This window comes from Neolamprologus brichardi, unplaced genomic scaffold (genome assembly GCF_056152115.1).
Source record: "Neolamprologus brichardi isolate AB-2024 unplaced genomic scaffold, ASM5615211v1 NODE_ptg000033l+_length_6344489_cov_1, whole genome shotgun sequence".
NCBI lineage: Eukaryota > Metazoa > Chordata > Actinopteri > Cichliformes > Cichlidae > Neolamprologus > Neolamprologus brichardi.
Genome location: NW_028270137.1, coordinates 1,724,668 through 1,748,212, shown reverse-complemented (window position 1 = coordinate 1,748,212; position 23,545 = coordinate 1,724,668). Strand labels below are relative to the sequence as shown.

The 23,545-nt window shown below is 42.6% G+C and overlaps 1 protein-coding gene across 2 annotated transcripts in view; it reads left to right on the top strand.

Annotated features, from left to right (window-relative positions):
- The first annotated feature begins 2,255 nt into the window (after positions 1-2,255).
- LOC102790138 (uncharacterized) overlaps positions 2,256-23,545 on the top strand; it is a 37,284-nt gene continuing 15,994 nt past the window's right edge. For both annotated transcript variants that reach the window (XM_087837451.1, XM_087837450.1), the window contains exons 1-2: positions 2,256-2,521; positions 7,911-8,614. In XM_087837451.1, coding sequence (XP_087693577.1) covers positions 2,446-2,521; positions 7,911-8,614 — 780 coding nt within the window. In that variant the 5' untranslated portion in view covers positions 2,256-2,445. The remainder of the gene's footprint in view (positions 2,522-7,910; positions 8,615-23,545) is intronic.

Genomic DNA, 23,545 nt, shown 5'->3' with positions numbered 1-23,545 from the left:
GGCATCTGGTGTTTTTCCACTGCCTTGCTGTGTTTACTTGTGGAGCCCTGGTTCCTCACCTGTCATCCACTGACAACAGTCAGCAAGTCTGTATTTAAGACCAGTGCAGTCATCTATTCTCTGCCAGTTTGTCACCCATCTCACTTAAGTCACTGCTTCACTCCCCTGCAGCTCAATTACCTGGACGCTGGTCTCTGTAACCCACTCCTCAGAATCAAAACTGTTCACCGCTTTAATCTGCCTGTCCTCCTGCCTCCTCCTCCTGCCTCCTCTGTATTATCAGGAAAACCAGGTTGGAACCACATTCCCAGACACTCACTCACTTGCCCTCCCCAGAGCCTCACGGCCTCCACCTGCAAAATGAGTATTCCTCTCGATTCCTTGCATTAACTCCAAACTTCTGAACCTAATAAAGTCCTGATCAAAAGTTTAAGAGTTCTTGGTAAAAATAAAAATCATGTTTTGCATGGTTGGATCTTAACGAGGTTCCAAGTCGAGCTTCAACATGCAACAAGAAGGCTGTCGTGTTTCCACCTCCGTCTGCCCCCACGCTTCTGGGGACATTGCTGCAGCTTCCCACCCTCATTATCAAGTACATTTGTGACAGAAACACTTTTCATAGTCACACACACAAACAATGTAGGAAGAATAAAAACTAAACTGGTCCTTGGCATGGTCTGGACTTCCCGTAGTTTACAATAAACGCTTGTTCTTTGAGGTGTTGAGCTGTAGGAGGCTCCTCTGGCTCACCAGATTTCTGTTCTCATCTTCTCTGCCATTCCTAATACATGACGCCTGTGTCATCTGCAAATTTCTGACCATGACACATCACTGAGCAGAAGTCTGAAGTGTATAAGGTGAAGAGAAGAGGGGCCGGCACCGTGACCCGAGGTGCACCAGTGCTGCTGAGCTGCTGAGTGTAAGACTTGATATCCTTCAGCCTGATGTGGTCTTTCTGAGAGACGGCTGCCGATCCAGGTAGCCTCTCCTCCACGTGTCCTATAGTGCCACCTACAGGCACTGCTTCACCTACCGCTGACTTGATAACTGACCTGTCCTTTATTCTGAAGGTCACCTTCTTCCTGTTGAGGACACCCTTCACCACCTGTGTTATCCGGGTTTTTATTAGAAAAACATGCTGTCTTGACAGAGGAGACCTCATCCACACAGATATTCATGTAGTCAGTCAGAAAGATCCCTTCGTGGATCCAGCAGCACATCCCAGTCAGCGGATTCAAAGCAGTCTCTCTGCATTTCCCGATACAGTGTGGTGAAGCAGAGGGGTGTACTGTAGCTAAACAACGTTATGGTCTGACTGTCAGAGTGGGGGTAGGGGTGTGACTCTGTATGCATCCCTTACATTAGCATACAGTAGATCAGTTGTCCTGTTATTCCTAGTGGACAGTTCACAAACTGGTGGAAGCAGGCAAAGTGGAGTCCAGTGAGACGTGATTAAAATCCCTACAGAAAAGTGCCTCTGAGTGCTGTCTGCAGTCACAGGCAGCATCTGCATCATGAATTATTCAACCTTGAATGTGTTTTGGACTGTTTTGAACTACATTTTGAAAAAAGCAAACTGAGTCTAAATAATTAAGGTTGAGTCTGTCATTGCTAGCATCGACATGTTAAAATCAATCAGCAGAACTGTTTTATAGTCGCTGTGTGGGACGCTCGAGCGCACCTACCCAGAAATAGGAAAGTGAATGGATGGAAGCGCCGGGAGGCGACTGTTGTTGTGATTTGGCGCAATATAAATAAAATTGAATTGAAAAAATGCATATAGAATGATGATTTAATTGGTTATTTAAGGGCTTATATAACTTAATATATAATCCTGGAATCCCTGCTGGGGGCTATATTGTCCTCCTGGGGGGGATCGTGTGATCTCGAGGGCTGTGATTGGGAGAAACAGCCTCCACAGTCTAAACTAACGTGTTTTATTGTTCGACTCCTTTAAAGGAAACAAGTTACAATTTTTACAAAATCGAAGTAATTAACTTTCATCCATTGCCTACTGAGAAAACATAATGAGAGTACGACTGCATTATAAACACTTCTCATTTCTCATATTTGTTTTTGTTACTAAGCTGTGTGCATACTGGCAGCACTTCACTCATCGAACATTGCTTTGTAGTTGATGTCTGTGGCCATTCCCCCTCTGGCTTCCACCACTCCTCCTCCTGACTGTGAATGCCTGAGCCAGCCCCTCCTCAGCCTGAGGAGCTGCTTTTACTCACTCAAGCACCACAGCAAAGACACACAGGAATCATGACTCCGCTGTCGAGGGCAGCCTCTGTGCAAGCTCCTCCAACAACAGACACCTTTCCCACAGCTCATCTTCAAGGCAGAATCCATCACGAAGAATCTCTGAGGACCTTTTCTTTCATCTTTCCTCTCTGAAACTCACATTTAAGTTTTCTGAAATTCAAATTTTGCTACGACAAGATGAGTGTGAAAAAAAAGGCTGCACTTGTCATCAGCTGGCAGAAGTCATTTTCCATCATGGCCCCTTGGAGGAAAGGTAAAGTCTCCTTTTTTCCTCTCATAGAGTCCTGAAGCCTTAGAAATGTCGTCGTTTACACACTGATGTCCTTTTGTTTCTCAGCTGTTCTTGAATCTTGAGCAGCAGATGTTTGAGTTATTGTTCTATAAAATTAAAAGCTGATGTCAGTTTACGTGTTTTTGTTTGTGGTGCTTGTGCAACAACCAGCAAGCTTCCAGTTTGTAACCATTTAATCATCAGTTAAAGGACAGCCACTAATTGCATCAACACAAAGAATGGGAGAGACGAATAGAAGCAGTTCTGGCTTGAGTTACAGTGCTCCTGCACATTCTTGTCTTATCTTAATGGTTTTTGATAAGATGGGGCCCCGCTGACTTTGATAAAGACTAGAAGACCGAGTAGCACAGATGGATGGCACCGTGGTCAGGAAACATAACAGGGACCCCAGCTGTGCCTCCTGTTTCAGTATGAGCTCAGTGTAGGAGGCAGATACAAAGTAACATATGCTACTAGCTTGATTTCCTGCCCTCACAGCAGATAAACTGCAGTGGAATTCCTGTTGTGAAACTTTGTCATGCAAATATTCTTTTTAGTACTCGAGTCTAACTGTAATAATAAGACAACACATTTAGAAATGTTCTATTGAAAACAACATTGCTTTAGACGATAAGAAAGCGCTGTGACTGGGGACGCTGTTTTAGGTCCCAGGCCAGTGATGATCGATGAGCTGGAAGCACTGAAGGGCTCGATGCTTGACTCACTTTGACTCACTCTGTGTACGTAAAATATAAAGGCAATGTCAGTTTCCTTGTTTTTGTTTGTGATGCTTTAGTCCGTTGAACAAATCCAGGAAAAAACTGCTTATTTGTCATAATTTATTCAGAATAAACAGTTTCATCAAGATTTAATGACTAAAGACAATCAATAGTTTTCATGAAATGGATCAAGATCCAGACAAGAATTTGATGACTTCTCCACGTCCCTAACAGGAAGCATGAAATTAGACCTGATGGATGTCTCGTAGACAAAAAGACACTGATAATATTACCTAAGCCTCTTCTTCTGCAGCTCCAGATGATAAGTGGTCAGTTTAACCACCCACAGTGACCCTGACAAACACACACCACAGCAGGGCTGTAAAAATAGCAGGCCTGTCGCAGCCTGTTTATGACCTCGTGTTGTCAGAGGCCAACTAAACCAACAGCTAAGCCCAAAGGCTTTCCATATGTTTGTGTTGTTTTAAAAAAATCTGTGCATTAAGAGACAGCCTGAGGGCACAAACCAGAAGGTTTAGTCAACATCTATAAGAAAAGTAAAGGGCTCTGGAAAACCACCTTTTATAAGAGCATGTGCAGTTTGAAGGTGATTTCTCTTCAGGATGTATGATGATCGTCTTTGGAGCCACATTCACAGTTTGTATTTCTTCCATTTATGATACTTTTGCTTATTCGGCACGTTGCACACATACAGTACACTTTTGTCATGATTTTTATTTAGAAATAAATATTATCTTTATTTTAAAAATAATTTTTACTGGAAACTTTAAGTAACATATAAACAATATCACAGTTTAGCGTCCTCACCTGGTTACTGGCATCACACATGACAGAAACAGGTTATTATCATATCATCATTATTACAGGTTGAAAAATGTCCAGCAGACATAAAAACATCTGATGTCACCAGAGCTGCTTAAAATGATTTCCAGATAACTGCTCACATTAAGCATTTGTATTATTATTATTACAGTTTGGATTGAAAAAACAGATTAAACACAAACTGCAGAACTTTATTTGTTATTGTGATAAAACAAATGATTCTGAGACGCCAAAGTTTTTGTTATTTTTCATTTTGCAAACATGTAAGTCGATAAGAGCACCATCACCCAACTGTTGCTTTTGCATTTCTGTTCTTAGATGGAATAACTGATTAGATCCTTAATAATAATAAAAACCATACTCACAATGCAACATTAACTAAGCTCTTGATACCACTTGGGTGCACTTGAATCCAGTGACTACATTTTATCATCAAACAGCGCGTGAGGGTCCGGAGACAGGATGTTTCTAGTTCCCTCCGAGGCGGCTCAGAGCTTTGTTATTAAGGTGTGAACGTTTAGGCATCAGGAGAAGACAACAGGGCTGCTTCCTCTACTTTAACAGCATTAGTCCTCAACTCAGACTTTTTAAGTACTCGCTTGATTGAAAACTCAGTGGAACGTGAATAAATATGATGGAAACAGCTGGAGGACGTCTTCAGACAGAGATTTAGGATAAAGTTGGGTGGGGGCAGCGTTGGTGGACTGTCTGTAATAATATGTTGCTGGGTTTAGAAAGCACAGACACTACAGAGACTGCTGTAAATTACAGGATAAAATAGCTGTTTGTGTTGTTTGGCCAGCATGAGGACAGCTGGATCACGGCGACACCTGTCCAGCTGACAATTACTGCACAGAGAGCAGTTTAGGGATGGATGGCGATTGGATCACAATGGCCAGAAGTCTGTTCACATGGCTGACGTGGCTTTAGTGTGTAATTACACTCGCCCATTTTTGTGTGCAGGCCGTTCACATGAACAGACCTCCGCTGCACAGGGGTTCAGGATTATTGAGACAAGCTGCTGTACAGAGTTTAATCGCTCTGATGGTCTTTTCTGTTACTTGTTTATGGAAATAAATTCTTCTGTCACTGAAAACCAGAGATGGGCAGATTACAACGCGTTGCTGTAATCCGATTACTTTTTTCAAGTAACGAGTAAAGTAAGGGATTACTATTGCAAAAAAGGTAATTAGATTACCGTTACTTTCCCGTAGGAACGCTGCGTTACTGCGTTACTAAAACCGTGATTTTTTTGCGAGAATGTCTCATGACAGTGACGTAAGCGAGTGCGACGTTCGTGACAACAGCTGTGTGCAGATCAACAATGGATCATATATCGAGTGCAGAGAGAGTATGAGCGTGCAGCGTTTAAAGCGTGGAAGTACTGACCTTACTTTGAGTTTGATTCCATAAAAAGTGACAAAAACATTAGTGTCCGTTGTGCGTGGGAAGAAAACTTCTTTTTACAGAGAAAAACCCCCTAAACTTCCAAACAAGCACCGAGTAGCTACGACGTAATGGGAAACTCACAGAGAAACTCGCGGATTCTTCCACTGACCGCTGCACACCTGCACCAGGGTAACCCTCCGCCTACCCCACTCCTGCTTTACAGGTGAAAATAGAGCAACAGGACCGCTAGTCTTTGACTTTATTTATTTTCTGCTGTGTTTTACTTGCATCTATTTGAAAGACTGAGTGTAAACACACAAAATATTTTATTTTATGTGCTGGAATGTGCAGAAAATAGGTTTAAATGTTAAACAAATTTCTTCCAGTCAGAGAATGTTGCAGATAATTAAATGTTTGCTTGATGCATAAAGTTAAAAGATTAAAACTAACAAAACAAGTTTTAAAAAGAGACTTTTCCATTTGATTACATTTTGTATGATGATTATGCAGAAAAAGTAGAATTGGGCTGAAAGATCTATCACTTTATCACCTATTCAGGTTGTAAATCGTGTTTTTAAAAAGTAACTAAGTAATTAATTACTTTTGAAAATAAGTAATCAGTAAAGTAACGGGATTACATTTTGGGGGAAGTAATCAGTAATTAGTAACTTGACCAACACTGCTGAAAACACATCAGCTGCTCTTTGGCTTTGACAAGTAAACTCTGCAAAGGAGTTACAACTGATAACAAAGCAACCTCACCAAATGGACACATGTGGACCTGCCTCCTCTTCTCCAATCAGCATCAGTGCTGGCTGACTCTGGGTTAATGCAATTAAATGAACTGAAGGGAAACTTGTGAGTGGTCAGAGAGTAGCACGATGCTATTCATATAATAACTGATAACTCAGATATGATTATTATAACCTTGTGTTATACCTAGTGTAGCTTTCTAAATGTAATGTTCTCCTCATTTTGTCCTGATAGTCTCATCTGTATTTCCTCGAGTAGTTATCATGTGCTCAAAGTAACAATCTTTAAAGCAAGTATAGTGCTGTCTCTCAGGCTACATATAATTTAGTTCTAACAGCAGTGTGAGCTCAGCTCTGTATGCTGTGTATTTAAAACCATCAACAGCAGCCAGGATGTGTTAAAATAGGATTTGGCATGAACCCTAAGAGCACCGTGTGGAAAAGAACTACAAGTCACATAATCACTCGTTTTGTGAGCTGCAGGCTGTGATCAGCTGACATGTGGATTCAGGGCTCCAGCTGAATTCAGCGAGATATAAGCAGCTGTTACAAACACTGTGAGGCTGATTTGTAATGCCAGTATCAAAGGTCGAATTAAACGAATTAATCGAATCAAAAATCATCAAATTAGATAAATTTACAATATAAATAAGAATAATTGATGTAACCTGTCATTGACTGTTCGCCATAAAGAATCACAGGGAGTCATTAAACTTAACCACAGTCTGCAAATTCACCATTTTAACAGTTTTAGATGCTGACTGCTGATATTTATGTCAACTTTGAAACCTCTTGTGAAAGACGTGCTGAACCTTACTGACTCTTTTAATCTCGTTCAGTCGGCGCTCCCTCCCATGAGCGTGGACGTACTTATCAGTCTTATCTCATGCTCTGTAATTATGTGATGTTCAAATTTGCAGTTTAAACGTTTCTGATCACATGTCTGTTATAATTCAAATTTCTGCGCCGTGTCCACCAGTTAAACCTCTTTCATGTGTGCGTGACCCCTGCATCATCACTGCTGGACATTCTTCTGCTGTTAATCAGAATATTGGGCAATCGCTCCCTTAAGCCGTGAGCTCATCATCTGCTCACTTTGTTCAGTGCCGCTTATTTTAAAACCAACTGTGTTAAACCTAAAACGTATCCCTGGACTCTGAGAAGGATTTGTAGAAAGTCTTGGATGTATTCTGGTTTCCAAATGTTACATAGAACTGAAACTGTGCTTTTAAAAGATTGTACTGATCTTTTATTAGTTGACAGACCTGAGCTCGCTCTGCATTGTGGTGTTCTAGTGTTTACACTGGACAGCTGTGTGGGTAATAAAGGAGCTGCCCTTGAACAGCAGTTTTGTGGCTCCTCCTCTGACATCCTGTTTTTATTACTTGTGTCTCATTCATCTTTCAGTTCAGGCCGCCACCGTTTACAGTTACAATGTCCCTTCTTTCTTATTGAAACCACACAGAGGGAAGCTGTTTCTCACAAACACACACTGCTTTCACGTGTTTTCTTCTGTGCTTCAACTGAATAACTTTTTACTCAAAGACGTGTTCGCTGGATTCAAACCGTTTCAAACAGCTCATGGTTAGGACAGTCAACACAGTATTGAAGGACTTCCTAAAATATGAAAAATTACAATTGATACAGATTTCTTTTTCTATTTAACAGGTAAAGGAGGCAGTAGAAACACATTACTGGACAGCGAGGTTGTCCTGACAAAAATGAAGCTTTTTATTGACCAGGACAACTCACACCCCGAGCTGAATCCTCAGCGTGATGAAAAGCCTGGGCAGCCTCAGATCAAGCCTGGCTCCAAATATCTATCTGCCATTTTGTCAGATACTCATCTCTCAAACTTGTTCAAGTGTGAATCAGAGGACTCTGGAGTGGAGCTTCCCAGCGGAGCGCATTCACCATCCACCCCAACAGGATCTGAGCAGAGCTTTGTGGTGCACAGTCGAGAGTCTTCCTGTGACTCCTCCAACTCTGAGCCCACCGTCCTCTCTGAGAGCACTGAGAGAAACCAGGCAAACGACTCAGCGGATAACAGTTTAAATACAACAGTGGCTACACAGGATAGTTTGTTAATTCATTCAAATACACTTGTTTCTTCGGCTATAACAGTAGAGTTGCACATAGGTGAGGATGTGAACCACTGCAGGGTTTCAGGTGCTGAACAAAGTGAGGATGCTGAAGAGTCCAGGGCTGTGACAGGAAGGACCAGCTCAGAGGATACGAGGCTTGGAGAGCAATCCTTAATACAAAGCTGTGATGACGTGACAAGCAAAGTCTTTGAACCTGAGCCTATTAAAAGGAGTATCACCAGTGACAGCCTGGAAGAGTACATGGATGAATGCTGCAGATTAAGTAAGGTAAGAAAAAAGCATCACTGAACATCAGCTGATCCTTCCTCACACTTTACAAGGGTGCAAACGGAGCAGACTAATGTACCCCCGATGTTGAAAGCAACCTTTATATGTGACATACACAATCATACAGAGTAGTGAAATGCTTGTGTCCGAGCTGCAGACACAACTGCGCCATTCCAGGGTTTGTTTTTTGTTAGCATGGGGGGTCTAGCCAGGACCCTTACTGGATGGGAATTGAACTTGCGACTCCCACTCCAAAGGTGTGTCTTTCCACTATCCAGCTGCCAGGGCTATCCAGTCCTGGCAGCTGGATAGTGAGATGCCAGATGAGCTGGCATGTCGGAATTTCCTAAATCAAATCTTCAGTAGAGGTTGGCGGATCGATCCAAATATCGATAGTATCGATACCAACACTAGTATTGGTATCAGATCGATACATTGCTTTTATCCTTCAAGGTCAGTGTGTAGCTGCTGAACTGTGTTAATTATTTCTTTGGGAAAAATAAACCTTCAACATGCACTATGAAAAATGTCCAAAGCTTTTTGTGTGCTGAAAGACAGAAAAACATTCCAGGTCTCCAAAAACCCAGTTTTTGTGTAAAAAGTTTCACAATTTGCTCGTTGAGAATCCGTCTCATTAATCATGGCACACTACTCTCCCCCATGTAGCTGCCTGAGTAACATCGACAGTACTGGCCCTGTATTTACTTGGTACTGGATCGATACCAAAATGTGTAGTGTGGCGCAGCACTGCTGTGAACGAGGGAAAGGTTTTTGTTGAAGCGTCCAGGTAAGTATCTACATGTTAAATGACAACATGTGTGTGTTCAAACAGCATCGACACACAGCTTCAGCTTTTTTATTTCTATATGATAATTCTTCATAATTAAACAATAAGAACAAGCAGTCTGATGTCCTGCAATCATTATGAAGCTATAATCTGAAATACAATAACACATTAAGTTTTTGTACAAAGTATCGGTATCGGACCAGTGTCATCGATACCACCCTGAATTTTACTTGGTATCGGATCAGAAAGGAAATCAGTGGTGTGGCACATCACTAATCTTCAGGCATAACACATACAGTACTGCCCAGAGATTTTACAGCGTAATGTCTTATTGAAACCGAGTCACTGAACAGCTACAGTTAGTGCATCAGTTCATACAGTATACAATCAAGCAAGGGCGATCGTGGCTCAAGAGTTGGGAGTTCGTCTTGTAATCGGAAGGTTGCCGGTTCGATCCCCGGCTCGGACAGTCTCGGTCGTTGTGTCCTTGGGCAAGACACTTCACCCGTTGCCTACTGGTGGTGGTCAGAGGGCCCGGTGGCGCCAGTGTCCGGCAGCCTCGCCTCTGTCAGTGCGCCCCAGGGTGGCTGTGGCTACAATGTAGCTGCCATCACCAGTGTGTGAATGTGTGGATGACTGGATATGTAAAGCGCTATATAAATACAGGCCATTTACCATTCTGCTAAAGACTATGTTTCAGTTTAGTTCTGTTATGTTTTTAGTTAAATGGCTGTTACCAAATAGAATTTCCTACAGCCAGCAGTGATGACACGTGCTGGATGTGTGCAAGGTCTAGTTTGTACCAAAGCTGCACTTGTCACATTCGCCTGTATATTGTGCTGACCGTTACCATTTTACACAGATTAAAAACGACTTAAAAGACTCTACAAAGAAGTTTTACATGTTTATACTCCATTAACCTTTGATATCAGTATCATCATTTATATTTTTGTGTGAGTTAGATATTACTATTAATGTCACAAATAAAATAAGCATCTATATGAACATTTGGTGTTAACATAATATGAATGCTATATATATAACCTCATGGTTGCTGCCTTTTCACGACGCTACAGTTCATTGGCCTGTACCTTCATGTAGGCATGTACATATAATTGGTTCAAACTGGTGATAATATTGCTGACAGCACTAATTCATAACAATAGTCATCTCAAGCCACTTTGTATTGCAAGATAAAGATGCTACAATATTAGAGAGAAAACTCCATCAATCATTGCCAATGGTAGAAAGAAGGATTAACCTTTGAAGAGGAAAAGTCCTCCAGCAGAATCAGGTCCGTCGTCTGACACAACGGACCCTGATTGTGGGGGACGAGAAGATAAGAAGTGTATATTGTGTGGTTATGTGTGATAGACAAAACCCAAAAGATGACACTGGTGATAACTCACTGAAGCCATTGGTGCACATGCATCAACCTGCGTGCAGCCTGTTGCAGTCATTCCTAGTATTTGTTTAATAGTCTTGGATTTTTTTATCCTACTCTTACCCATTAACTTTTGCCAACAAACTGGCCAAGCGTCTTTTTCTTCGGGACAATGGGCCATGGAGCAACAACTTCATGCCAGTCACACTGTTTGCGTTAGAGATCAGCTGATGGCCCTGAAGCTGACTGGTCTGCTGGTTTGAACACAGTGATTGCAGCGGATACCTGGATCGAAACACACCAAGCATGCAGAGATGGACAGAAGAAGAGGAAAAAGACAGAGTGCAGTGAAACAGCAGAGAGTTTTGGAGAAGCAGAGTTGTAAATTTCCCCTCTATCTAATGTCGCTGGCAAATACAATCCGGTCGTTAAGTGATGACGTGACGAATCCTACTTCCGGGCCTAAAGTAGTCTGTGTTTAATATGGCTTTTGTGTTGTTAACATGTTTAATGTTTTGTATTTTCTTCAATTTAATCTCAAAAAGCTCCTAAAACAGTCAGTGATCACTGTTGACCTCCCTCGGCTTTTATTACCGCTAATCATTTATTTAAGCTCAGTTTTTAAAACCTTAGCATGTAACTACAGCCCAGCCCATGCAGCAGTATCTGAATGACTAACCTCGTATTGTGGATGGATTATCTCAGTTGTTCTCCTGGCTGAAGTTTGGTCCTTTTACAGCATCCTGCCATGCGATTACATTTGTTCCTGACCACCGAGAACACTCACGTTAACTTTTATCGAGTGGAAAAAAGTTAGCTTGTTTATATTATGCTAACAAAGCTGTGTCGCTAGCGGTCACGTAGCACATCATTATATACCAGCTAGCCAAACTTCAGTAACCCTACAAACGTCACTGCTGTTTAGTTTTCTGTCTTCATTTATGTTGGAAGTGATAACAGAGCTGTACGTTTTAATTTGTTTCCAAAACCCCGCAGTCAGGACATGCTATATTGTATTTAGATAGAAGCTAGCGAGCTAACTTCCTGCTAACTTCTAACTCCTTTAAATGTCATAAATTCCGTTTTCATGGATGCCTGGATGTTAAACTCAATTGTTACACCTGGTAGAGCAGAACGCTGATCATTTTATTAAAGATGAAAGACTTTAGACAGTTTTTCAACTCTCAGTAATGCCATAGTGATCCTTTGATATATGGACCTGCAGCGGAGTTTAGGCCCAGACACGGCTAGTGACGTCAGACTTAACGACCGGTTGGAGGACAGCACTGGCCCAAAGTCAAAGGAAGTAGCAAAAGTTTAATATGCTTCACAGAGAAATTGTTGCACCAGTAAATTTCAGACAGCTACATTTCCTTTGAGGGCTTTTATGCTATTCAGGCTGCCGGAGACTGCACCGCTAGCAGTAGGAGGAAAGCAAAGGAGGCTTGCTACCCTTGTTAATAACCGCTTACGTAACCCTGCTCACATCAACATCAAAGAGCATATTTGTTGCCAAGATTTTGAACTGTATCCTTTTGGTACACCCCAAAAACTCTGTTTCTTTGATGTGGTCTCGCTTTTCACTTCTGTGGAGACGGTCAGACTACAGCAAGACAGCTCCTTAGAAACAGAACCAGCTGTGCCACCAATCAGATTTGCATTACCCCCACATATTTTAGATACAAGGAGGGTTTCTACAGACAAAAACATTGATGTGCCATGGGCTCCCCAGTGTCACCCAGTACAGCAAACCTCTACATGGACGAAGTGGAAAGTAAAGCTCCTGGCTCTTTCAAAGGGACAACACCTAGCCACTGGTACAGATAGGTGCATGACACCTGGCTGAAAATCAAACAAAAGAAATAAAACCCTTCACTGTTCACAACAACTCAGTGGAAGACGCAAAAGATAATAGTTTACCGGAAGCCCCCACACACAAACCAGTACCTCCTCTTTGACTCCCACTGACCTTTGGAACACAAACTTGGAGTAATCAAGACCTGCAACGCGAGTCAGAAAAACGTTCCCTCTAAAGTAAGAAAAGGAACACACACATGTAAGGAAAGCTCTTACAACATGTGGTTATCCCAACTGGGCCTTCATCAAATCAGTAAAGCTGCACAGAGAGAAGGTCAGATGCCAACTAGAAGGAAACAGAAGGACAAATGGAACAACATCCCTTATGTAGGAGCAATTTTGAGATCTCTCCCCAGACGCCTCACCCTCTCACATCTTTCTTCAAGTGATCTCAACAGGTAAGGCAAGCTCTCACGTTAGCTTCACCCAAAACCTCTGCTGATAGTGACCCATGCCTTGTGTTGGGATACATGATCAATACTTGCTCAACAGCACTCTTAAGGGACAACTCCCACTAGGTTTTAAAAATGTGTGACTTTTCTAGTGTTTGTTTTTGACCAAACCAAAACAACTTGTATGTTCTGTTTTGTGGCGGAGTATCAAACACAGCGTCTGTACTCATTCAGAAGGATCTGCAGAATCATGTCTCATTCATGTTAAGCCAACTGTTATTATCTTGTCCACATTCATAATGAGAGGGCACAGCTGACTCACAGGGAAAGCATCAGACAGCTGTGGAAGCTGCAAAGTCATAATCACCGTTATGATATTCCTGGAAACATCAGACACAAGCCTGGGGCTGCCTTTTATTACCAGCAGCTGTCTGATGTTTTAGAAATAAACAAAAAATACTAAAACTAAAATGTTAAATGTTAAACATTAGTCTATAGTCCCTAAAAAGAAAAATAATTCTTTATAATTCATTAACATTCCTCATCTTGTGGCAGATGTGACATATTGGCATTAACGATGACAACAGCTGTCACAGTTTAAGCAAAGATTAAGCTCCAAACCTTCCTTTGCAATAAAGTTTGCAGCTATGCCACTACTGGTTTTATCTGTGCAATCTTTGTGTCTCTCTTTCTGTTTTCTGTCTTCTCTTTGAGAGCTGGATGCCTCTCTGAGCCTGATTCTGGTCTCTTCAGTTAAAGGAAATTCTGCTGCAATCACTCATTGTGTCATTATTGGGATTATTTCTTTAGTTTATGTAAAGTGTACCTTATCATAATAAAGCATTGTGAGATGACTGCCTTTGTCAACTAGTACTACATAGTATTTTTTTAACTGTCAGTATATAAACAGAATAATTATATGAAATAAATACAAGCAGATCAACAAAATAAAGAAAAACTGAGTAATTTTCTGGCGGTTGTGTAACAACAATTTCATATTTGTACACATGTGGATCCCTGTGTTTACAGCCGAAGCACCTCCAATCTTTCCTGAGTAAACTGCAGCTGTTCTGCTGCATCCTTCAAAGGCATTTCTGGAGACACAGCTTTATTATTTCTGCCACATCAGTCAAACTTCGACGCGAGAGCCTACGAGCTCACAGACCGAGTGCAGCGAGGCTTTTTTATGAAACTGCATGTCATGCAACACTTGTTCATCTGTGCTGGAGAACTGGAGATTTTTCTAGTGATACTGTCACTGACCACGAGCTCCTCTGTCATTGACCCTCGTTGCTTTCCAACCCCAGAGCTCGGCGGTCTGTGTGGACATATCAAATCGGTGTCAAATATCTCAAATTACTCACATATTTAGCTAAATAAAGGCTCTTTGATGGCTTTCTGGGGGCCCCTGTGAGGTAATGGCATTTGGCACTGGATTGTGGGGCCCAGCACGACTTCAAGCTGACAGGCAGTATTACATCTTCACTTGTCACCACAGCTAATAATGTAAATACTTCCCCTCTAAACGGGGACTCTGTAGGTCACAGTACAGGGACGTTGGCTTTTTCTTGCCTTAAACCTTGTGTCAGTTCACAAATATTTGCTTTGTGTCGACTTGGTTGGCTATTCTCTGACCCTCTGTTCCTCTGTGTGTTATTAAATACAAACTCCACGGATGCCTCCAGAACTGGAGACATTCCTGAGTGCATTGCTGTCATATTTTGAACAGTAACATCGTAGCTCTTATCTTTGACTGCATATCTGATGTATTAATATCCAATGCATACCTCACCAGCACTAGAGAGAGGTGAGGCCAAAGCACTGTCTGTGCGTGCTGTAGAGACTGGTGTTGGCAGGAAAAGCAGAGTACGTGATGTTGCAGTGCCTTCCTCTCCATCACGGTGCTCAGCATACACATCTGGTGTCTCATTCCTTTCTAGTAGTGTCATGTTTGAGAAAGTATTCTGGGTGGAGCACAGATAATGGAAATCTTACAAATGAGGACCAGAGAAGATTTCAATTTCCATGGAAATGTTTGAAGTTATTTTTCTTAATAAATTCATAAAAAGAAAAAAAGAAAATCATCACTGAAGAAGAAACACCCAGTGCATCATGGGAATCCCCGGCAGCCTACGTCTATTGCAGCATAACTAAGGGAGGATTCAGGGTCACCTGGTCCAGCCCTAACTATATGCTTTAGCAAAAAGGAAAGTTTGAAGCCTAATCTTGAAAGTAGAGATAGTGTCTGTCTCCTGAATCCAAACTGGAAGCTGGTTCCACAGAAGAGGGGCCTGAAAACTGAAGGCTCTGCCTCCCATTCTACTTTTAAATACTCTAGGAACAACAAGTAGGCCTGCAGAGCGAGAGCGAAGTGCTCTAATAGGGTGATATGGTACTACAAGGTCATTAAGATAAGATGGGGCCTGATTATTTAAGACCTTGTATGTGAGGAGCAGGATTTTGAATTCTGGATTTAACAGGAAGCCAAAACAGGAGAAATATGCTCTCTCTTTCTAGTCCCTGTCAGGACTCTTGCTGCAGCATTTTGGATTAGCTGAAGGCTTTTCAGTGAGTTTTTTGGACATCCTGATAATAATGAATTACAGTCGTCCAGCCTGGAAGTAATAAATGCATGAACTAGTTTTTCAGTGTCACTCTGAGACAGGATATTTCTAATTTTAGAGATGTTGCGCAAATGGAAGAACTTTTAATATATGCGTTGAAGGACATCGATCATCGATCTGCATCCGCTTTATCCGAGGCCGGGTCGCGGGGGCAGCAGCCTAAGCAGAGAAGCCCAGACCTCCCTCTCCCCAGCCACCTCCTCCAGCTTATCCGGGGGAACACCAAGGCGTTCCCAGGCCAGCCAAGAGATATAATCTCTCCAGCATGTCCTGGGTCTGCCCCGGGGCCTCCTCCCGGTGGGACATGCCCGGAACACCAACCCCAGGAGGCGCCCAGGAGGCATCCTTGTCAGATGCCCGAACCACCTCAGCTGGCTCCTTTCGATGTGGAGCAGCAGTGGCTCTACTCTGAGCCCCTCTCGGATGGCCGAACTTCTCACCCTATCTCTAAGGGAGAGGCCAGCCACCCTTCGGAGGAAGCTCATTTCCGCCGCTTGTATCCGCGATCTCGTTCTTTCGGTCACTACCCACAGCTCGTGGCCATAGGTGAGGGTAGGGACGTAGATCGACCGGTAAATTGAGAGCTTCACTTTTACACTCAGCTCCCTCTTCACCGTGCAGCGTCCGCGTTGAAGGACATGTCCTGGTCAAAAATGACTCCAAGGTTCCTCACAGTGTTACTGGAGGCCAAGGTAATGCCATCCAGAGTAAGAATCTGGTTAGATACCATATTTCTAAGCTTTTCAGGGCCGAGTACAATGACCTCAGTTTGATCTGAGTTAAGAAGCAGAAAGTTAGTGGCCATCCAGGTCTTTATGTCTTTAAGACATTCCTGCAGTTTAACTAATTGGTGTGTGTTATCTGGCTTCATGGACAGATAGAGCTGGGTGTCATCTGCTTTGAATGTTTAGAGATCAGCTGTGATCAATGTGAAAATGTGTGTTACACATTTGAAAGATGTTGCCAAAAGGAAGCATGTGTAATATAAACAGAACTGGTCCCAGCGTTTATCATTCAATGATGGCAAAATGCCCTTTGTACACGGTAGAGCTTTGTTAGCATGTTATAGCATATAAAATATGATATAGTCTACAGGTGAGACATCAGATAGATGAAGGACTCCAGTCCTGTGTATCACTCCTTATCATAGTGACCAGTGCCATTGTTTCTACTTTCAGACCTCCCTTTTACATGATCCCGACAGTAAAAAGTAGATGACAGTATTATACCACAGATCTGCCATATAAAAGTATAAAACTGTCAGCTCAGGAAGGCTCCATTTATGTTTCTCCTAACTCTAGTTTGGATTGTGGGATTCCTGATCTGAGCTTCCAATGTTCATTTTATTTCGTTTTCCAAACTTGCAGTAGTTCTTTTATCAGACATGTAGTATATTTACGTCCTTGGTAATCCAGTCTTGGCATACTTTCCACGTGAGACTCACGAGATCAGTGGAGTCTGAAACAGAGGAAGTGCATCACTGTGTGTGTGTGTGTTTGTTTTTAAATGGGGAAATCCCATTAAGTCTTCCCAGCTGTGGATTGCTCAGCGGTCTGAGCAGGGCCATAGATAAGATCAGTGCCAGCCCTGATAATGTTTACTGTGCCATCAAGAACAACCCCCAACCCCAATTACTGACTTCCCCTGAGGAAGTGAGAGCCATCTCCTGGACTGAACACCCATCCTTATCTTAATTAGCCACCAAAAAATGAGCAAACCTGGCTCAGTCAAATATTCATACTGCTGGAATTAATGTTCTCCTTTAAGTTGTAATATCTCTGATATTCATTGTGTTTTAATCATCGCTCCATGGTCATGTTTAGAGTTTAGTCCCATACAGCATGAAGAACCTCCTTTGTCAGTAATAACTTAAAGTGATTTTATCAATCTTTCACACCATTTGTGGCCCATTCGTCTTTACTGTGTTGCTTTGGTTCATTGAGGTTTGCAGAAATTCATTTATGAACAACTCTCTTAATCATCTGAGTCAGGCTGAGGTCTGAACTTTGACCCGTCAGTCCTTTTATTTTTCAGTCATTATGTCAAAGATTTGCTGCTGTGATCGAATAAATGTCCTCTGGAATATTTTGGTGATCAATCAGTCACGATAAGGTCCTGTGACAGGATGCAAGATGAATGAGGTGCTGATGTGCTATGGCCACATGCTGTGTGTTAGGGCCAACTGTGGATAATGAAGCCATTTGATTTGCTCAGATGCTGTTTTTAAAGTTAGACTGTCGTGTTCTTTTAAGAGAGAAGAGACTTTCTCCAACAAGCCTTCAAAACAAACCGTACTTGTTCAGTCTCGCTCTGCTAGCATGGTCTGATCTCGGGGCAGATGTGTCGGGTCGTCCTGGGAAGATTGTGGAATTGCATTAACACACAAGCAACCTGCCAAGACTTCTGCTGTGAGGAGGCCTCGTGCTGAAAATCAAATGATCGAGTACGTTTGATTTGGATGGGTTTTGCTGGTGCAGTGGATAAACGTGTTGCTTCACAGCAAAATGTTTCATGATTCAAATCTGACGCACATCTGTGTGGAGTTTGTATGCTTTCCTTGTGCCTGTGTCAGTTTCTTCTGAGTAATCCCATCTCCACCCACAGTCCAAACATATAAATGATTTTCTCATTTGGCTCTCAGCGAAGGCGGTCGCACTTTTCTCCTCTCCTCTCCCTTATCTTCCCTGCTTAGCTCCTCATGTCCTTGTCTTGTCTCGGATTTTTATTACTTTTCCCTGGAACATTCTCTCACAGTCTGTTCTCTAAAACCTAAAAGAGGAATTCTGGATTTGATCCACTGGTCCTTAACACCCCTTTCTCAATGAGAAGTCTGGGCTTGGGTGAGCCTGAGTGCTGAAGATATCTACCTATTCGGAACCATGGTAACAGGGTTCTGGCTGATCGGAGCTGGCTTGGCCCTGACTTATCAAAGAATTAAGGAAGCGGAACCGGCTGTTCAAACCCCCACAAGGCTGCCCGCTGGGATTGGAACGATGGGAGAGGCGTGAGTTTCTCAAAATGGGCTCATTGAGTCAGCACGGATAAGATCTTGGAGAGGCTACGGCTGCTGTGAATACTCAGAATAAGATCTCTGAGTGCAGACTGGATTACATCTCGGGGAGGCTCACTGCCGTGAGTTCTCAGAATCGGCTCTTTGAGCACAAGAAATGACAACATCACAGAACGCAAGTATGGCGAAGCTCGCGGCTCTCCAACGGGAGATTGAGAGACCAGTGTTGGACTGTAGAACTGCTCTGAAATTCATATGAGCTGTTCGCACTAAAGTAAAAACCACCATCACTTCATGCGGATACCCCTTTGGCGCCAGCGGCGGTTTCGAGGCTGGAGCCGAACAACAACACCCTGATAACGACTGTGTTTAGTCTGTTCCTTCCCATTCCATGCAAGGCCACCTGGGTTGGCTGGAAGACTGTTTACTTAGCCTGGCAGGGCGAAGGACACTGTCTCAGCTGAACTCTGGACACGCACACACATACATATACACTGATAAGCACACACTCATCCCCCTCCCTTTCCAAACGCCTTCGATGCTTGTTTCCTGCGGTGGTACACGGCGGGTCTTTGTGCCGCACTGGAATGGTAGCGCTGTGCAGGGCGGCTGCTGTGTTTGCTTCGTATTACTCCTCACCCCCCACCCAATCCTGTGGCTTGTCATGTCTTTCACAAAGTTGTGCTGTGGACATTTATGTGCTTTTTGTGCAGAGGAGTTTTTTTGTTTCCTGTTCTCATGCTGTCCTACCATGGAAGCACAGCAAGAGTAGAGCTCTCTTTTTTTCCTCTTGTACTTTCCCACTGTAGTGTATATTTCAGTGTTTTTCTGTAACGCTACCGATCTCCGACTTGTATCCCCATGTGATGTCTGTGTTGTGTGTGTAAGGTCAAGTGTATACATTAAAATATAAATGTTTAGTTATAATGCAGTTTGTAGCCTAAAGCATTTTGAATGTTCAGCAAGACTAGCAAAGTGTCCCAGTACATCAGCACCACCTGGTGACCACATCGCTCATCTGTTTAAACCGGCTGCCCTCAGGTCGGTGCTGACAATATATACACAGGAGGAGAGTGGACACACCTGAGAACACAGCTAAACAGAATCAAACTGATGAGACAGGAGAAGCGAAACTGAACATTATATACACGAGACAGGAGGCGATCAAAATAAAATGTAAACTTGACAAAACTGGGAACCCCAGGGAGGCAGAACAGAGAGATGAGACAGAGGACACGAGACACGACTGGTGAGACTGAAGGAAAACAGAGGTGAGGACACTGAAGAAAAAGCATGGTGACAAGACTAGGACAGACTGGACACAAAAGGGGGAAATAACAAATAAAACAAAGCCAAAAAGTCAGGAACTATAAATAACAAACTCAGAGGTGCTACAAAATAACAGACACAGGACCAAAGATCCAGGACCGTGACACTATCCATCTATTCTCTAAACTGGAACATTAGGAGGCAAAAACAGGATTTGCAACCAGGACACTGTGCACAGTCATTTTCAACGTTAATGTAGATATTGATTTCTTTCATCTGAGGCAGCTGGCCAAAATTAAGCACTTTCTTACGAGACAACAATTTGAAACAGTAATCCACGCTTTTGTAACTGTTCGGCTGGATTACTGTAATTCTCTTTATTTTGGGGTGAGTCGATCTTCTGTTTTTCGACTGCAGCTAGTCCAGAATGCTGCTGCACGCCTTTTAACTGGCACTCATAGATGCGAGCAGATCACCCCAGTTTTATATTCACTTCATTGGCTGCCTGTGCATTTTAGGATCCATTTTAAGCTGCTTTTATTTGTTTTTAAATGTTTGTCCAATGCTGCCCCTCTGTACCTCTCTGAGCTTCTTCATCCATACATACCTTCCCGGTCCCTCAGGTCAGCAGACCAGCTCCTCCTGAGCGTGCCCAGGACTAATCGTAAGCTCAGAGGGGATCGGGCGTTTGCTGTGGCAGCACCAAAACTGTGGAATGAGTTGCCTTTACATGTTAGACAGGCACCTTCCTTATCTGTTTTTAAATCACGTCTTAAAACATATTTATTTACCTTGGCTTTTAGCACAGCAGGACTTGTTGATGTCTCTTAATATGTTTCTTATTAATTATATTATTTTTAATTTTAAGATATTTTATATGTAATTTAAACTGTTTCCTCTCTGTTTTATATTTGTAGCACTTTGGTCAACATTGTTGGATGTAAAGTGCATTATAAATAAAGATGCTATGCTATGCTATATTGATTTTTTAACTTAAATATTAAGACATTATTAATGTATTTACTGCAATTGTGCAAAATTCTCAATACAGTCTCAATACAATAGTTTCATAGTGATCTGTAAAGCATTTCTCCATCAGAGGAAATGAGTGATGTCAGTCCTTTAACCTTGTTTCCACCACAGCCACTGTGGAGCAGCAGTGTCAGCTGCATGGGAAACTCGCCCTGAGCGCACATCCTGCTTTTGTTGGTACACTTACAGGAATGTTTGTGGTTGGATCAATATTTGCTCAAAGTTTCCTCTTATTAAAATATGGATTTTACCTCATAAACCAACAATTTGAATATGCCTTTGCAAAGAGATGCTAGCATCTTGTGAGAGAGGGTAATTGTCTGCCTTCTGTCAGGAACTGAGGCTGTGACCTTTCCTATACATTTAAGCAGCAGTTTTACACAAAGGTTGGGAAACAGACTTGGAAACCCTTGATGAGACATTTTGTCTGAACTGTATTGCAGCAACTAAACTCCGGCTGTAAGGAAGCTTCAGTTTTTCCATATTTTAAATAAATGCGCAGAAATGTTGATGAGCTGGCAACTGAGCATGGGCTCTTGAAAGCCTGGAAGTTGAAATGAAACAAACAATCAGCTTTGGTGTTCATGTAACAGGGGAGATGGTGAGAATGAAACTGTGAGAGACAAACTGAGGTATCCTACGAAAGGCAGGAGAAGAGCAGCCTTTAGTGAAGAGGCAGCTTCACTGCAGACACGGAGAAACGTGTCACTTTCTGACACTAAATGTATACAAACTTTAGGGAACAGCTGGTGTATAGAGCAACAGAGAGAACGACACTGAGGCAGTTTTTCCAGAGGGAGCATTTCATACACAGCTGTTGAAGGCTTTGCCTTAAAACATCCGACTGTAGCTCAGGTGGTAGAGCACCAACTAATCAGAAGGGTGGTGGTTCAATCCCAGCCTGCTTGCCAAATGTCCTTGGACAAGACACCAACCCTGAGCTGCTCTCAGATGCATCCATCAGAGAATGAATGTTTGAAAGTTACATAGAAAAAGATGTGATTGAGGCGAGTTGTATAAAGTGCTTTTAGAGTTCGGCTAGAGTAGAAAAGTGCTCTATAAGAACCTGTCCATGAGTTTATCAAAATCATCTAAAATGTGCAGAACACAGGGTACTTTAACCTTATTCAGGAGGATCCAGCAGAGCTTTTTTAGACTAGTTTAAAAACGAGTGGACTGCTTTTATACCTGGATGTTAATCTAACTGCAAAACAGAATTTGGAATCTACTTGATACCAAAACACTTTTTTTGAATGCGTCAGTGATATCAACTCTTAACACATATGCACTGGCAGTGTTGGGAAGGTTACTTTTAAAATGTATTCCATTACAGAATACAGATTACATGCCCCAAAATGTATTCTGTAACGTATTCCGTTACGTTACTCAATGAGAGTAACGTATTCTGAATACTTTGGATTACTTAATATATTATCATGCTGTTTACAACTACATGAATGTACTATTGCTGTGATTTATTACTGTTACTGAAGGTCCGCGGCTCCGAACCGTAGTAAAGGGACCTCTGGCTAATACGTGGGTTCTGTGTCGGCTCGTAGCTGAAAACTAGTTTACTTTGTTGTCTGGGTCAACTTTGCTAGCAGAGACAGAGAGAGGCGTTGAAAGGCTGCTCCAACGGAACTTATTGTTTCAGAGGAAAACACGAACACGGTGTACAGTCGAGTCTTAATAGCTTACTTACAGCTGGGCTCGTCAGGCTCTCTTCTTGGCTGCAGTGGTTATTATTATATTTACATGCTTCCAGCTCCCGTTTCTGCTCGATGACAGCTCGTACTTTTCCTTTTTCTCCCTCCCTCGCTCACAGACACATAACGGGTATGGCAGTCCATTCTCCCTGCAGCACGGACTACACTGCCCATGATGCTACATTCTTTAGAGCTATACCTGTAGCATTCTGCCTGTTAGCTTAGCACAACAACAACAACAGGCGCTCTCTCACCCAGGAAACACGCAGAGAGAGAGCGTCACCCTGTAACCATGGCAACCGTAACGCTGCCGCCTGGAACAACAGAACGTAGCTGTCAAACAAAACCCAAACAGTCCTGACCCGCCACAATATGAAACAGGGAAGTACCGCCGTGTAATCCATTTATTTCAACAAAGTAACTGTATTCTAAATACCACCTTTTTAAACGGTAACTGTAACGGAATACAGTTACTCATATTTTGTATTTTAAATACGTAACGGCGGTACATGTATTCCGTTACTCCCCAACACTGTGCACTGGTGCCTTGATCATCCTAATGGCATAGTGGAGTGAGAATGGTTTGATAACAACATCATGGAACTGGACCCGAATCAGAAACATCCTTATCAGCCTTGTTCTTACACAAACTGTTGCCGTGGTTTCTGAAATCTCTCAGTGTGACGTGTTAAGCTTGGTGGGAGCTCAGAATTGTTACACTAGTAAAACCTGGTCACCAGGTAAAACCAGGTGAGAAAAGCAACCTGCAGGTCCAGCAGCACTGGGTACAAACTTATCACTCACATACACTTCAACCTAGTGTTTCGACCCCCTGCTGCCAAGTTTAATTAATGTGTAGAAGGAGCAAGC